General features: G+C 41.7%; 1 protein-coding gene and 1 long non-coding RNA gene across 4 annotated transcripts in view; one reads left to right on the top strand and one right to left on the bottom strand.

Annotated features, from left to right (window-relative positions):
* The window catches only part of LOC145425228 (protein TANC1-like), a 192,904-nt gene that overhangs the window by 171,304 nt on the left and 6,389 nt on the right, over positions 1 to 15,211 (bottom strand). For all 3 annotated transcript variants that reach the window (XM_080298195.1, XM_080298193.1, XM_080298194.1), the window contains exons 2-7: positions 13,092 to 13,214; positions 10,398 to 10,679; positions 9,952 to 10,106; positions 6,446 to 6,677; positions 6,169 to 6,335; positions 21 to 628 (exon numbers count right to left, since the gene is read on the bottom strand). In XM_080298195.1, coding sequence (XP_080154321.1) covers positions 21 to 628; positions 6,169 to 6,335; positions 6,446 to 6,677; positions 9,952 to 10,106; positions 10,398 to 10,679; positions 13,092 to 13,214 — 1,567 coding nt within the window. The remainder of the gene's footprint in view (positions 1 to 20; positions 629 to 6,168; positions 6,336 to 6,445; positions 6,678 to 9,951; positions 10,107 to 10,397; positions 10,680 to 13,091; positions 13,215 to 15,211) is intronic.
* LOC145425324 (uncharacterized) lies at positions 6,673 to 7,330 on the top strand. Its single transcript, XR_013905991.1, has 2 exons — positions 6,673 to 6,839; positions 6,941 to 7,330. It is a non-coding gene; the product is annotated as an uncharacterized LOC145425324 (long non-coding RNA).

The following is a 15,211-nucleotide window of genomic DNA, read 5'->3' on the forward strand; positions in this document are numbered from 1 at the left end:
TGCATTAGCAGAAAACTGACCTGGGGTCACAAAGGAAGTCCGTACTCTCTCCATCAGCTCTCCACACCAGCCACTCTCTGAAGGAAGGGTGACAAAACATGCGCGTCTTGTCCCTCCGTTTGATGAGAAAGCACGAGAGCAGCTCCATGCGTTGCTGAAAGTCCTCCCATTGTAGCTCCCCCTGGACGAACCCCGCGTTGATGGCGTTGAACAGCTGCTCGTCAGTCAGGGGGTGCAGCGAGGCGAGCGATACGTTGAGGATCGGCAGTGAGCGCTCAAAGGCTGAATTGGTCATGAATTTCATGTTACACTGTAACTGGTACAGTTCTGCCAGTGAAACAGGCACGACTTTGTAACTGGCACTTTTGATCACGAGGTGGCCTCTTTCAAACAGATCCAGGGTGAGTTTGAGATACAGGTAGGACCCTTGGCTGCGGGAGATCAGGTGGCTACTTAGCTTGCCGACTGTGATAGGATCGGCCTTGCCGTTCAGGCTAATATTGTTCATGATGTCCTTGCTGCCGTTGATACGATACTGGATATATGCGTTGAGGTCATTGCTGATCTCTTTGTTGTCAGAAAAGTCATCCAGGGAGATTTTGGAGAAGGGCAGGAGGCTGGTGATCTCCTATTGAAGACAAGATAAAGACAGAGCGTGACATAAAAACATACATCTGAGCTTCAATGTACTATTAAAGTGTCAATGCATGAAAAAAAGTAATTTGGTGCAGTGTTTGCATTACAGACACAGCTGTATTACTCAATACCACAGCCAATAAATAAATAATTTAATTAATTAAAAGCAAAAATATTCTTTGCATCCTGAGCTGCCATTAAGAAAAACAAAATCTGCCTGTGTACGTGTATTATCAGAAGAGTTTCTTTGAGCAGTGGGGAAGCAAGCATGCTGAGCTATCAGGCCAAAGCAGACACTTGTTACTGTTCAAAATGTGGCTGTGAGGAAAACAGGAGTGGGGAAACTGAGTATTAAGAGGCAGGGGATGGATGGGATGGTAGCTAGCGGGCAAGCAGAGGTCTGAACTAGGGCTCACATTTCAATCTGTGTCCCAGGGGTTGGAGAAATCAATGCACCTTAATCCTCCAATCCTCTGCCTGTCTGAGGCTAGAGAAACATTGCCTCCGCAAGATAACATTTTTCCTCTCCCTCATCATGAGAAGGCAGCGCAAACAGACAAACACACACAAGCACATGTATGCACACGCTCAATAAAACATACCGAACACAATCCACAAGATTGGGGGGAGGGGGTGCAAACAACACCTCAGAGATTGTCCAGATATTAGTCTAGCAGGCAAGGGCCAATATATCGAACCCTTCCTCCGAGGTGAGATGCTATTTGTCTGTTCAAAGCACAAAACAATAGCGTGACAATTTCATCTCTATGCACAACTCGGATTCTGTCTGCAAATAAGAAACATTTCATGCTTTCATATTTTCTTGTCTTAACAATGCTATCTTGATTATTCTTCCATGATTCATTTTTGCTATGCCCCGAGTTAGTCGGGCAGTAAAGCAGATAAGCTTTATTTATTCACTGAGGGGTTTTTTGCAAGAGACACCTGAGTACAAGCGACAAGTACAAATGTACACGCATAATATTACAAGTATGAAGTGATAATGCTTTAAAGTCGATCATTTAGTGCTTCCAATTTCAAGCTAAATTGCAGCTTATACAAACACTAAGCTGCAGAGTTTCTGAACTTGTAGCCGAAAGCTTAGATAGCAAAGCCATACACACACAGACGCAGGTTTACCGATGGCTTTTGCATATTAATGATGGCCAAATGGTTCAGATAACTTACAAAGCCGAATGTAACCACTGTCTGCACTGAATGGCAATGCTGCTGACTGCTGTGTCCAGAGCTTTAATGTTAGGGGAAACGGTATGAGAATACAGCATGGAGCGTACAGTTTGTGCTTTTGATCTTTTGTAGGAACTTGCTCTAAAAACTTTTGAAGGAAGTAGGAAGCATCATCATTAGCTCATATTTCAGTTTCAAGAACCTTTGAGTAATGCAAGTGTATGGTCATTATAGTCTATTGCATGGAGCAGGACTGACAACCATCATGTCCAAACAACATTTTATATACATTTTCTTTATTTACTGTATTTATTTCTCTATTTATTTTATTTTGAATGCTGTGCATGGTCCAGTTATCGTAGAATATCTTCAGTTTATCATTAATTCTGTTATTAAGCATTGTGCTGTCGTTATGTGTCATGGCATGTGGTTGTACGCAGCCCTGTTTGTTCATTGTTTTCATTTTGAATTCTGCTTTTGTAATATTTCTCATCACGTCCCACCGGACATAGAGAATTCAATTTTGGAATTTCTTTGTGATTTTGCAACCATTTCCTGCATCTTACCCAAATATGTGGACTCGTAGCCCCCCCCCCCCCCCCCCCCCCCAAAAAAAATAAACAATAAAAAGAGAGGACATACAGGGTTTTTCTGCAAAAGACTGCCAACTCTCTTAAAAACTATTTAACTGACTTCTGTTACATTTTTGGAAAATTAGACATTTTCAGTCAGTGACTAACAGCCTTTCCATTGCACTTAAAGGGAACTTACTGAACATCATAGGAGCCTGATTTACAAAAACATTGTCAAACCGACTCCGAGGTTTTCACATGCGAAGTCGTCATATAGCTCCCATTAAAACAACAGTGCCATTTGATTCATTACTGCAGACAACTGCTAAGTGGTTACAGTGGGAATGTGAACAAAACAGAAATATAACAAGAAAAATATGATTACAAGAAAGTAAAAGACACATATGGCATGGTTAACAATGTGCTATCCTTTGCCACAGACCAGCATGTGCACAGGATTCACTAACAGAGGTTATAAAAAAAAACAGCTACTGTTACATATGCCTTAAACCACACGTTTCCTTTCCAGCACAGTTGTTACTATGAAATCTACCACACGGACAACAAAAACACATCTCCGATAACCGACTGCAACCTTGTTGTTGTTGCTGTTCTTGCTTTGCCAGCCTCCAGGTGGCTAAAAACGTCACCCTAGCAAATTCACACAAACAGTAACTCCCTCTCATTAAACACTGTTTCACTTTGTCAGAAGACATTACAACACATATGTTGCAGTGTTCTGCTTATGGATGGATGGATGGATGGATGGATGTTGCAGTGTAGTCGAAATGTATTACTTTAAGTGCAGTCACCTGGAACATCTTTCCACGTCAAAAAACCAATTCTAATGCATTAATAGAAGAGCATAAGAGGTGAATACAAAATATCAGCGCTACAATATATTGATTCACCACACTGACAGGGCCTTGCCTGAATTCTTAATAGCTAGGCTGAATTCACTATATAGTACAGCCCACACTGATGGACAACACTCGACCCTGGCTTCTGACTGAGCAATAATAACTCAAATTCCAGATGTCAATCAAAAACCACATTATTATCCAAGGCTCAGTGCTTTCTTTTTTCCCCCAGCAAGGAAAATAAGTTTTCATGTAGTTCATCAGTAGTGTCAAAGCCTCAGTTGTCAGCAGTGTGAATTTAATCCAAGTCCATAGCATTTCTGGAACTGGTCAACCTAGTGTCAGCTCAAAGTGACTGACTCATCTCTCTCCTGCCCTGCAGGTCATGTGTCTCAATTCTTTCCTGAATGTTGCTGGATATGCCTGACTCTGTAAAGAGTAGAATAACAAGCGGGAGCAGCTCAGGAAACACTTGTCAAAATGTAAAAATGTGCAGGGTCTGGTGACAGTGAGTGAGTGCCTAGAGAGGTGACGGCATGTCCAGCTAGACATTTGTTAAAATGAGAGAATTTTGATTCATTTCTTTTCTAGGGTTGCCACAGTGTTAGATTTTCCGATTTAGGATATGAAATGTTCTGGTCAACAAATCAATAAATGTGTTTTACAGTGTTTTATGGATTGGGAAACAGGGCCAGTGTGAACTGTAAGTGCAGGAGGACTGTTGGCTACAACCGGCATACTTTTTTTTCCTGCACTATAAGCCGCACTTAAAATCCTTTAATTTTCTCAAAAATCGACAGCGTTGATGCTTTATCAGGTGTAACTATTAAGTTCAACATCCAAGCATCCATGAAAACAAAATTTATTAAATTTAACGGAGTTAGAAGTTAGCTCACTAGTTCCACCTAAACATGATATACATGACTAAGAGATTTCTGAAAAAATTTAAATGTACAGCTCTGCCGTCCCTTTCGACATAAATGAAGACAGAAAACTAAACAGCAGTGACATTTATAGGGTTACTGAAGCTTGGCTAGCTGGTATAAAATGATATGCTAGCGACACAGCTATGTTAGCATAACATAAACACAGTGAAGCTAGAGGATGAAGGCTAACTTTTTTTCACTCATAAAAGTTAATGTGAGGGTTCCCGAGGGTTAGGGACAAATGCAATCGCATGGCGGGATGCTGTAAACGGACCAAACTTCAATCAGGAGAACAACTGAGGTAATCCATCCACAATACAAAGGTTAGTCATTAATATGCTGCAACAACATGGGAATAGAGCAGCTGCAAGAGAATTCAGCATTTATGAATCAATGTGGATTGGAGGAAGCAAGAAAAATGAGTTGACTTATCTGACTGTTTTGTTTCGCTTAATGCGCCTTATAATCCGGTGCGCCTTATGGTCCGAAAAATACAGTATATTAAGTAAGTGAAAACTAGCACTAATAACATTAAAATATATTAAAAGGTAAGACTGTAAAAGCACTTAGTTAAAGATGCTTAGTTAAACCAGCCTGTGCAAATTTCATTCAATTTGTATAAAAAAATATAACAACAGAAGTCTTGAGTGTTCAAACTTTTTGATAAGCTTCAGCTCAGAGCGCTTGGAAAGCAGATAGTAGAGGATAAGAGCAGACACGAAACTGGTAATTAAGTTAAGAATCAAGCCCTTAACAGCTTGCCTGTATCCAGTACTTCACTCAACAGTGTAACAGCCAAACTGCACCTGTGTGAGTTCATTGTGGGAAGCGAGTCTCTGAGTGTGTGAGAGAAGCAGCTGCAGCAACAGAAGAGTGAAATCACAATCACTGGCCAAGAAATCACAGCAGCGTCTCTTCTTTCTCCGCAAACTAAGAAGAGCAGGAGCACCAGCCCCCATCATGTACACTTTCTACAGAGGCACCATCGAGAGCATCCTGTCGAGCTGCATCACTGTGTGGTTTGGAGCCTGCAATGCGTCCTGTCATAGAACCCTCCAACGCATAGTGAGAGCTGCAGAGAGGATCATTGGTGTCTCTCTCTCCTCCCTCCAGGACATTTACAGCACCCGTCTCACTAAAAAAGCCCTTTGCATAGCGGCTGATCCCACACACCCAATGCAAAGCTTCTTCAAGCTGCTGCCGTCAGGGAGGAGACTGCGGAGTCTCCAGGCCAGGACCAGCAGGCTGAAGGACAGCTTCATCCATCAGGCTGTCAGGAAGCTTAACTCCCTCCCGATTCTGCCCCCTCTCTCCTCCACGGTCTCACTGAACTCTGTCACACACACACAAACACACACACTCTCTGACTCACTCACTGGCCTGCACCAGTTACCAGTCACTTTGTGGAGCATTGGACTGCCATTACCTCATAAGACTTTGTTGTTACACTTTCTCTTACCGCACACTACTAAATCTCCATTTGCACTATTTGCCTATTTGCACTACTCTGCCTGGTTTACACTCAATGTCACTTACCCATTATATTGTATATTATATAGCTTTCTTGTTATATGTAAAATTGTATTTATTTAAATTTTTACTTTTTAATTATTTTACTTGCATTTTTAATCACTTTTATATTTAAATATATTTAAATGTTCATTTGCTATTTATCTAGGGATTGAAGAGTAACGCAATTTCTATTCTCCGTATGTCCTGTACATGTGGCAGAATCGACAAATAAAGTTGACTTTGACTTTGACTTTGACTTTGAATGCCATTAGCAGTAGTTACTTTAATCAGCCGTAAAGTGTGCGGATAAGCAGAGTAGTTACCGAGAGGGAAGAAAGAGTGATAAACTTTTTAAAACTAAAACTCATCACCAGTATAATGTGACATCTGTAATTCTGACTCGAGGTGATTATAACACTGAATATTTTGTCATCTGAGTGAACTCAGAGCCATGCTTTATAAGTTCTTTCTTACCACCAAGTTGATTCGAACAGTGACAACCAGTTTTAGCCAGGAGGGGAACTTGGCAATGATTTTTGTGATGAAGGATGCAATGGTGTCTCCATAGTCTGGTTTGTGGAACTCTGCTTCATTCAGCCCGTCTATTAAGATTATGTAATCTTCCTCTGGAATCCTTCGCTCTGCAAAGACATTTACAAATAAACTAAATATTAAAATACTATGAAATGAGATTAGTGGTCTCATACACGATGAAAATGAAATAGTGCAATATACAACTACAGTGTTTTACCTTTCCGAAGGTTGGCCAACGGTTCCAGGACTCCTCTCCGGAAAGCAGCCATGGGGTCTTGGACACAGGAGCGCAGACTGAGCATGCTCTGGAGGTGGGGCTCTTTCAGCAACAGCTCCCGGTACGCACTCAGTTGATGAGCTCTGCACAGAAGGGCTGCGATGCTGTGCACAAATTCTGGGACCAAGCAAGTGTACGTGTTATCTGCCTGGCAATAATGATAAGCCACCACCTGGAAGACAAAAGGAACGAGAACAAACGCGAGTGAAGCCATTGCTTTTTGAGAATCAGGAAGAATTAAAAATATGATTCACTGACTGATGGGTACATTTGATAACTTTAAAGCGTTTACAAACACCAACATCTCTGGTGACTGAAAAACTACCATGACAAAGTAAGTAAGTGAGGCTTTTGATACCAACAAGCCTCCATAAAACTACATATTATCTCTACAATGTCAAAGACATGATTTTATCCTTTCATTATTTCACACAGAAGGGATGATGAAGAGATTGGGCAACGGATGAAAAGCTATAAAAAGAAGTGAGTAGATCCCAGGTGGATATCTAAAGGTAGAATCTTCTGTACCTGAGCAGGTTTCCGCAGCATTCAAAGGAGGTCTGATTTAAAAGGAAAATGTAGGGACAGAGGTGGAGAAGAAGGAAGATGACTGTACTAATTACAGTCCAACCTGGAGGAGCTGACACACTTCCAGGCCCACAGGAGGAGGAGCAGGTGATCGGTTCCTCTGACGGCTCAACCTCAGCTGTTGCTGTTTAGTTCTCCACAGAAAACCGATGACCAGCTTCTAGAAAAATGACTAAAGCCTCAAGATATGAGACTTTTTTTTTAACATTTAGCATCAATAAATGTTTTGGACCCAAACTTCTCCCCACAGCACAGATCTAAATGCATATTTATGGTTCTTTCTTTTTCAAATAATAACATATAACTCACATGCCAATAAAGGCACAATTAAAGCTAGCGCAAATTAGAAAAGAGGGAGGTAAGATTTTAAAAATTATAGCTGAACTCCCTGGATGTATATAACCCATCTTTAGTAAGGAAAACATGTGACATCCAGTCAGAAGATGGACCAACTGAAACAATAACACAACCACTGATTCACATCTTCTCCAGAAACTGTCAAAAATCACGACCACCAGAATTTTTCTCTGATGTTATGCTTTAGCCTAAAAGCAGCAAACGTCTGAGAGAAGTCCGAACACTCCTTTCTGTCATTTTTGCGTCACGCGTTTTTTGAGCTTCATCACAAATGTGACATAACAAAGAGGGAAACTGATATATTGAATGCCTATTATTGTACAAAGTCAAGTAACCTGCTGTGTGCATGAACGCAACTCTTAATAAGCCCCCTACTGCAGTGATGATTTAATTTAGCATACAAGTCACGCAGACTACCGCCTCATCAATGAGCAATACGAATCTCGACACACGATGATGCAAGGCTCTGCAGTCAAACCTCGGTAGCTCATCTGCTGGCAAAACAATAAATGCATTTTCAGAAATGTTACCTAAAGGCACGTCTCGATAATAAGAATAAAGCAGAAAGGGTAGTAGCCTCAGTGCTCCTGTTATGAGACCACTTTTAAATCAATGATTAAAAAAGCACTGGCAGAATCTGACAGAAGCTGCTCAGCGTTGCATCACACATCACAGGAACAGAGCCCCTGTGAAGGCGCCTATTGGAAACACTTTTCACCATAATTGGCTCAAGAGATACTGCTTGAGTTTCACAGACATTTACATGAAGCTCACTGCATTACCCTAGCTGTCTGGTGCATGAACTGTCCCCTTTGACAGGGTCACTAATTAGGAGGCCTCCCTGACAGGATAAGAGTATTAAATTCTAAAGGTGTTAGAAGGACAACAGGTTGTAATCAGTACCATTAAACGCAGCAGAATCAGTAGGAGACGTCACATCCACTGAGAAAGTCCTTCACAAAGCTGCCACCTATTAAATTACCTTACAACCTACCATCACAGCACTATTCAAACTCAACTGACTACAACAGTGGATCACAAATCTTCTCTGAATCCCGGTGGCCCCCAATCATCTTTATTAGACCTGCTACAAGGCAATAGCAGTGCCAAAGTCATCAAATGGTGCTTTTAGCAAGCAGTATTTCCAAAATGTAGTGAACGTGCACCTGCTATGTGACTGAACCCTCAGCAACACAAGAAGAGGTGGTGCGAGTAAAGATGCGGGAGTGAAAAATCGACAGAGAAATTTCAGTGGAAACAGAGCGAACAATTCCAAAACTAAAATAAAAGAGTCGTAGGCAAAAACCGCACACTGCTTAGTCGGCGTGCATCGAGAGAGGAACATTTTAAAGTGAAACATCGAGGACTTGTCTGTCCACTTCACAAGTCTGAAAGAGAAAGATGTGCAGAAATATGCTCAGTGTCTGGTATGCATGTTTGGGGGGGGGGGGGTTTCGGTCACAGACAAGTGGTTAACAATGTTACTGACGGTGTGGGGGAGTAACAGAACACATGTAAAGCTGTTACCGTGCAGTACTTTATATCTTGTGAAAAATGTTGACAAGCTTATACAAGAAAACACTTAATCTTCTGCTCAACAGCGCTGACACGTAAACTTCCCAGAGAGGCAGTATTTAGACTTTATTTTGCGATCCTTGTAACGCCAGAAAAATCAACAGATGGAATATTCATCTGTCAAAAAAGTAAGCACTGTCCTCAGTAGTCAGTGTTGCTCCGCTTCATGGAATTTTGAGGATCCTTATCATGTTCAAACATCCCAGTTCAACACTTGAACAGGCGGCCTTACAATATATTTAAGCACCTATTTGAAGTTGACACAGGAACGGATACCAACCAGTAATTAAGCAGTAGTAGTGCCATACATGTCGGTATAACTGATAGCCGCCTAGATAAATGGTGTTGCTATTTGAAACGTGTGTTGATGTTTGTAAATTCCTAAATGACGTCTAATATTGATGAAGCTGGCTCTGTTTGACGTTGGTGTGTGTTTACATTCTGTGCTCTCAGGTCATGGCTGACAGGGCTCGCTGTGGGTTGTTGCTCCCTGAGGAGGTTCTAATCGCTGACTAGTAAACTGCAACCTACCCTTATTGTTATGTATAATTTTATGCATCATTCAACAGAATATATCACAATTATCTGTGGTCACTATTAAAGAGGAGTTTTCAGAAGTCAGACTGAAGCTGTTGTAGAAGTACTTGGTAAAACCTGAGATGCTTTTTGGTCGATTTTCCTTCTTTTTCCTTTTTTTTTTTTTTTTTTAAAAAAAAGAAAGGAAGAAACAACAAATCCATCCATCAAAAACAAAAAATAATCTACTCACTGTTGAAAATTGTTAAAATTACTTTTTTTGATCCAGTGCACACACCAAACATTTTTTCCCTGAGTAAACACCACCATAACTAGTGCAATCTTTTTTCAGCTTCTTTGATTCCTGCTTCTTTGTTACTGTGAGCTCTCTTAGATGTTGAAAGGCGCACCTTTGCAGCCAGGCGTTTGACAGCCTCCTCCCTGTGCCGCTGCATCTCGGGAGTTCCTGGGCAACTGCTGGTCCTCAGTGTGTTGGCAGCACTGGATGGTGGAGTGGGCTGTGGAGGCTGGCTGAGAGGAAGTTCTGTGCTTTGTCCTGGGCCAGCTGGAAGACATGCACATGGTCACCAATATATAAAGTTATTACATTAATATAAACTAACATCTCTCTATATATGTATATGCTAGCATTAATAACATTAGTTGTGTGTGAGGGCATTCTTTTGTAAGGTAAATGTAATATTAGTCAACTTGATTTTATATTGCCAACGAATATATAATTACTTCCCTCCCACACTTTGCAAGCTAATGTTGAAATGAAATTATAATAACATTAGCTAAACACGAGCAGTTAATGTAGTGCTCACATCCAAAGGCAAATACTAAAACTAATTACTTTTCGGGGAGGCGCTGGGACTGTTGGAGGCGATCTGACGCATGCGTCCTCCATGGCAGCTCAGCGCCACAAGTCGGGAGATGATGGCCGTCTTCCCATACCCCACGCTGCCCACCACCACAGCACCGTGGTTCTCTGTGGACTCGCCGGCCTTCAGGACATCTTCCAGATGCTGAAAGAGCCAATCTCGGCCCACAAACACAGAATCTGTGGTGATGCTGGGAACCTCGAACAGCAAAGGTTTGAGCATGATGTCCACGGGTTTGTAGGGAGCAAAACGCGCTGAAGGAAACGGGAAAAGAAATGAAACAGATTAAAATTGTTTACACTACTTCTATTTTTTTTCCCCATGTCTCCGGGAAGTTAACAAATGATTACTTCTTTTAAATGCTGGAAACTTTACTGTAATAAATCGTTTTCTGTTGCAGTTAACCTACAAACATGCTTTGAGCATCTCCCGCATTCTTCTTCCCAGAAGGAGCCACATACATGAAAAACCCTGAACACTGTAGAGGATACATTTTCAATTAAGTGGAATCAGAGTGAAGACCTGAAAGAGGACTCTTATCTGGTCTACTTCAGCACTAATTAGATCTCATAACACTTGTTAACTAACATCACTAAATGACTGCTACCTTTAGTGCTAATGCACCTTTCAACATTACAACTATCACTGCTGTTAGCTGCTAGTGTTTTCACCTTGCGAATTTGCCTGTGTTCACAAAAGCCTATTGTAATTGGAGGGGCAGTTGAGAGTGTTTATATTGGCAGGTGTAGGTCTGTTTATGTTTCTAGTGCCCTACAATGAAACCAAAAAGCGAACGAGCTGGTTCTGAGACACTTGAAATGATCACCACCTTCTACTATACCAGCAAAATAAGTACAGTGTTTGAAAAACTCTAACTTGAGCAAAAGGAGTATCGACGGGAACTAGAAAAAGAGTTATCTTTTATTAACCTCTCTTTATTGGATCCCCTTAGATTTCAAATCCATCTTCTTGAATATAAAGCCCCTAATGACCATGACTTGCTTTTTCAGTATCCTAAGCCGGAATGACAAGCAGAGGCTAAAGCTGCTTCGCTCCTGTGGAACCAGCTGGCTGTTTAGGGTTGGGAGCCAAACCCAATCTCTAATTTTAAGATTAGCCTCAAAACCTTTCATAGATTTATAGTTAAAGCTCGCTCAGCTAACGTCTGAATCACCCCTTACTTATTATGCTGCGACAGGCCTTTGCTTTCAGGAGGCCTCACATGGTGCACCGACATCCTCACCTCTTCTCCATTTCATTGTTCATGCATGTCAGTTTGTGTATTCTCTCTCCCACAGTTGAAGCTTTTCTCCTTCTCATCTTTTTTTCCCCCTTTCTTTTCACTCTCCTCTCATGGCAATCAAACGAGTGCTGCTCATCCCGAGTCTAGTTCTGTCGGAGGGTTCGCCCAGTCAAAAAGGAAGTCACTAAATGTTGCTCAAATCAGAACTGTAAGGTCCTCAGCGTACTAGGTTGAGTTTCCTAAGATGGCACATGTTGGGATTTTTGCAATATATGAATACAACTGCAATGAACTGCACTGAAATGTTGACCTACTGTTGCAAAATTTAGGTAAAGGTGGTGCCATCACACCCAAATCTGAAAAACAAATACCATAAATCATATAGATAGGGCTGGATCAGCTGACCCTGAATCCTCCCTTAGGTATGCTGCAATAGGTGTAGGCTGCTGGGGGATTCCCATGATGCATTGAATATTTCTTCTTCAGTCACCTTTCTCCCTCAAGATGTGTTAATAGACCTCTCTGCACTGAATCATACTTGTTATTAATCTCTGGCTCTCTTCAACAGCATGTATGTTATCCTGTCTTCCTTCTCTCTCTCCAACCGGTTGCTACAGATGGCCGCCCCTCCCTGAGCCTGGTTCTGCCAGAGGTTTGTTCCTGATAAAAGGGAGTTTTTCCTTCCCACTATTTCCAAAGTGCTTGCTCATAGAGGGTCATATGATTGTTGGGTTTTCATCTGTATGCGTTATTGTAGGGTCTACCTTACAGTATAAAGTGCCTTGATGCGACTGTTGTTGTGATTTGGCGCTGCATAAATAATACTGAATTGAGTTGAACTGAATCTCCCATAAAATTTATAGAAAAGAATCCAATTGTTTAAGATTGTTGCGTATGTACGAATTCATGTAGAAAAAACCTGCTCAGAACCACTGACCATATGCTTATGTATCAGCTTCATGTTTGAGACTGAGTGAAAATGAAAGAGGACATTTTCAAAAGGAAGACTAAATAGTCTGAGTATATATCCAGTGATGACTTATTCAGTAATTCATGTTCCCATGAAATATTTAATCTGCAGGATCTCTCAGAGGATTCAAAACACATAACCAAGATAAAAGTTAGCTGGGAAAAAAGGCATGATTTAAAAGCCAAAAAAAGGCTTTTGAGGATAATGTTAATACCCATAAGTGCTGCATTGTTTACATTGCAGTGTTCAAGTATTTGCACAGTTTTGTTGTTGGCTCTGCACTCAGACGTGGTACTTTGGAAACTTCAGAACTACCGTTGGCTGCCTATTAACTTCAGGGTTTTTCAGAGTCATACCACTTAACATTATCCTATGTACTGCGATATTTTACACGTTTATTTTACAAATATCTCCCCTGAGTGCCTACAGCAGTAGTATGAATAGCCCAGTCACCTTTAGCGTCCTGAGGGGGCCTTCCTCCTGTATTATGCCAGGGTAGGCGAATGGATGTCCGGAGGGGGGTATTGCGCTGTTCATCAAGAAAGCTCAGGTCTTCAAGCTTTGTGGAACTGGTGGCTGTAGACAAGAGAGAAGACATACACACACACACACAAAGAGTGAAGCTGACAGTCTAGTACCTCCCGAGTACATTTGTCATCACAACTATAAAGAGAAAGACAGAAACACACACTAGAGTAAAACCTTGTGGCACTTATGCCATGTCTGAGGGTGGATGAGTGAGGAAAGAACAAAGCCAGTGCGCTCTGACATTTGCAGGGGCAGTGTGAGCAGCTACCAGCATATACTGTGGCAGGAAGAATAGCAGTATTCTAAAGTCAAGAGCAATATGCACCGATTCTCTTTGATTTGAGCTGACAGCTGGACACGATATAGCAATGAGAGGTCCATCCCCACAAGCACACCTGCTAGGCTGTACGGAGAGGGCAGATTACCTTTACCTTTCATAAAACTACAACGAGTTATAGAAATGCTTCACCGCGGGTTTGGCACTCATCACTGTCAATCTACAGGACGCACAGGTGTAATCTCAGGACTTTTGTGTACTACAAACTACAATATCTGTAAGTCATTTGACGTGAAATGAAATAATAAAATTAATTAAAACCAGATCACAACTTGAGTTGTTATGGAGTTCAAATCTACTGAGATTTCATTAGGATTTAGCTTCATTTTGAAGCAGAGAGAGAACAAGTCTCAAAGCAGGCAATGATTTCCATCCCCAAACACAGGATATCTCCTGAAACTACTAGTCTACAGATTAAAACCACTTGATGAGCCAGTGATTACAACTCAGCTTTTAATTTGAAGTCTAAGACACGGTCTGTTAACATAATAAAAATGTGCATTAGTGCGGCGAGGCCTCTCCTCCAACTGCTGCTCGTTTTTCAACTATGCTATCGCCGTTGCGATCCACGCTCTCCTGGGCTTAGTGAAGAGCAGAATCAAAGCCTCTCTTCTTCTTCTTTATCAATATCAGCTGGGAAAGACTGTCACTAACGCTCACTTCACTCCCTCACTCGGTCGCTAACTTACTCTCCGGAATGTCCCGCTAATTAAAACCGGTCTGCTGGCAACGGGAACTGAGGAAGCTGCCATCAACGCAACTTTGACTGGAACAGGAGAAGGGCCTGATGTTACTTTTACTGCAGTGCATTGTGCATACACAAACATCTACACTGGATAAAGCTTAAGGAATTGCAAACAAAGAGAAAAGAAAACAATAAAAGCAAACGCGCATGACCTGGAAGACCTTTTGCTGTAAAGCAAATGCCACTTTTCATCAGCTACAACTACTTACATCTAAGACCAAAGCAAGGAAGGATGGTGGGAATTCTCAAAGCCCTCTCTATCTCCCCAGTGACGAGATACTTGGGCAGGCATACAGTCAAGTAGGCAGGGTGTAAACTCACAGCTAAATCTCTGGAGAGTGTTCCCAGTGGACGAGGGCACAAAAGCGATTCCTCCACCCCGGTGGTGGAAGCAGCCGAGCCGAGTGCTTGGCTGCTTCCTCTCTAGTGTTCAGTCAGTCACAGCACCCACAGCATTAGGCACTTGCTAAATGAACGCGCTGCCTTCCAACAGAGCATCACCCTCTCTACAATTTTAACACGTATGCGTACATCATCTCTGTCCACATGCTGCACGTACACACACACACATAAATAACTCGGTATGCAAGCAGCAGAGGGGGAAATTGAGAATATTAGAGGAAATATAAACGGAAAACCAAGAGATTCACTTCGCAGTGGTTGATTAAAGTTTGTTATCCAACGGCTGCAGTATTAATCAACAATCCAGACTGCACAGAGATGGGATTAAAAGAGGGGAAAAATGAAGGCGAAAAAGCAGCAGACTCATAAATGAGTGCAACAAAGAGTATCACGTGGATTTTGTGGGAGGTATGGACAAGACTCAAAAGAGAATAAAGAGAAAAATCAGCTTTATGCAACAAATCGCCACTAAATCCTCATGCTGACACAGGAGGGCCGCAAGATGTCAGTCTATTTTCCCCCCTTCCTTCTTTGTTTTGCATGGAATAAAAGAAATAGCAC

This window comes from Astatotilapia calliptera, chromosome 3 (genome assembly GCF_964374335.1).
Source record: "Astatotilapia calliptera chromosome 3, fAstCal68.1, whole genome shotgun sequence".
Classification (NCBI taxonomy): domain Eukaryota; kingdom Metazoa; phylum Chordata; class Actinopteri; order Cichliformes; family Cichlidae; genus Astatotilapia; species Astatotilapia calliptera.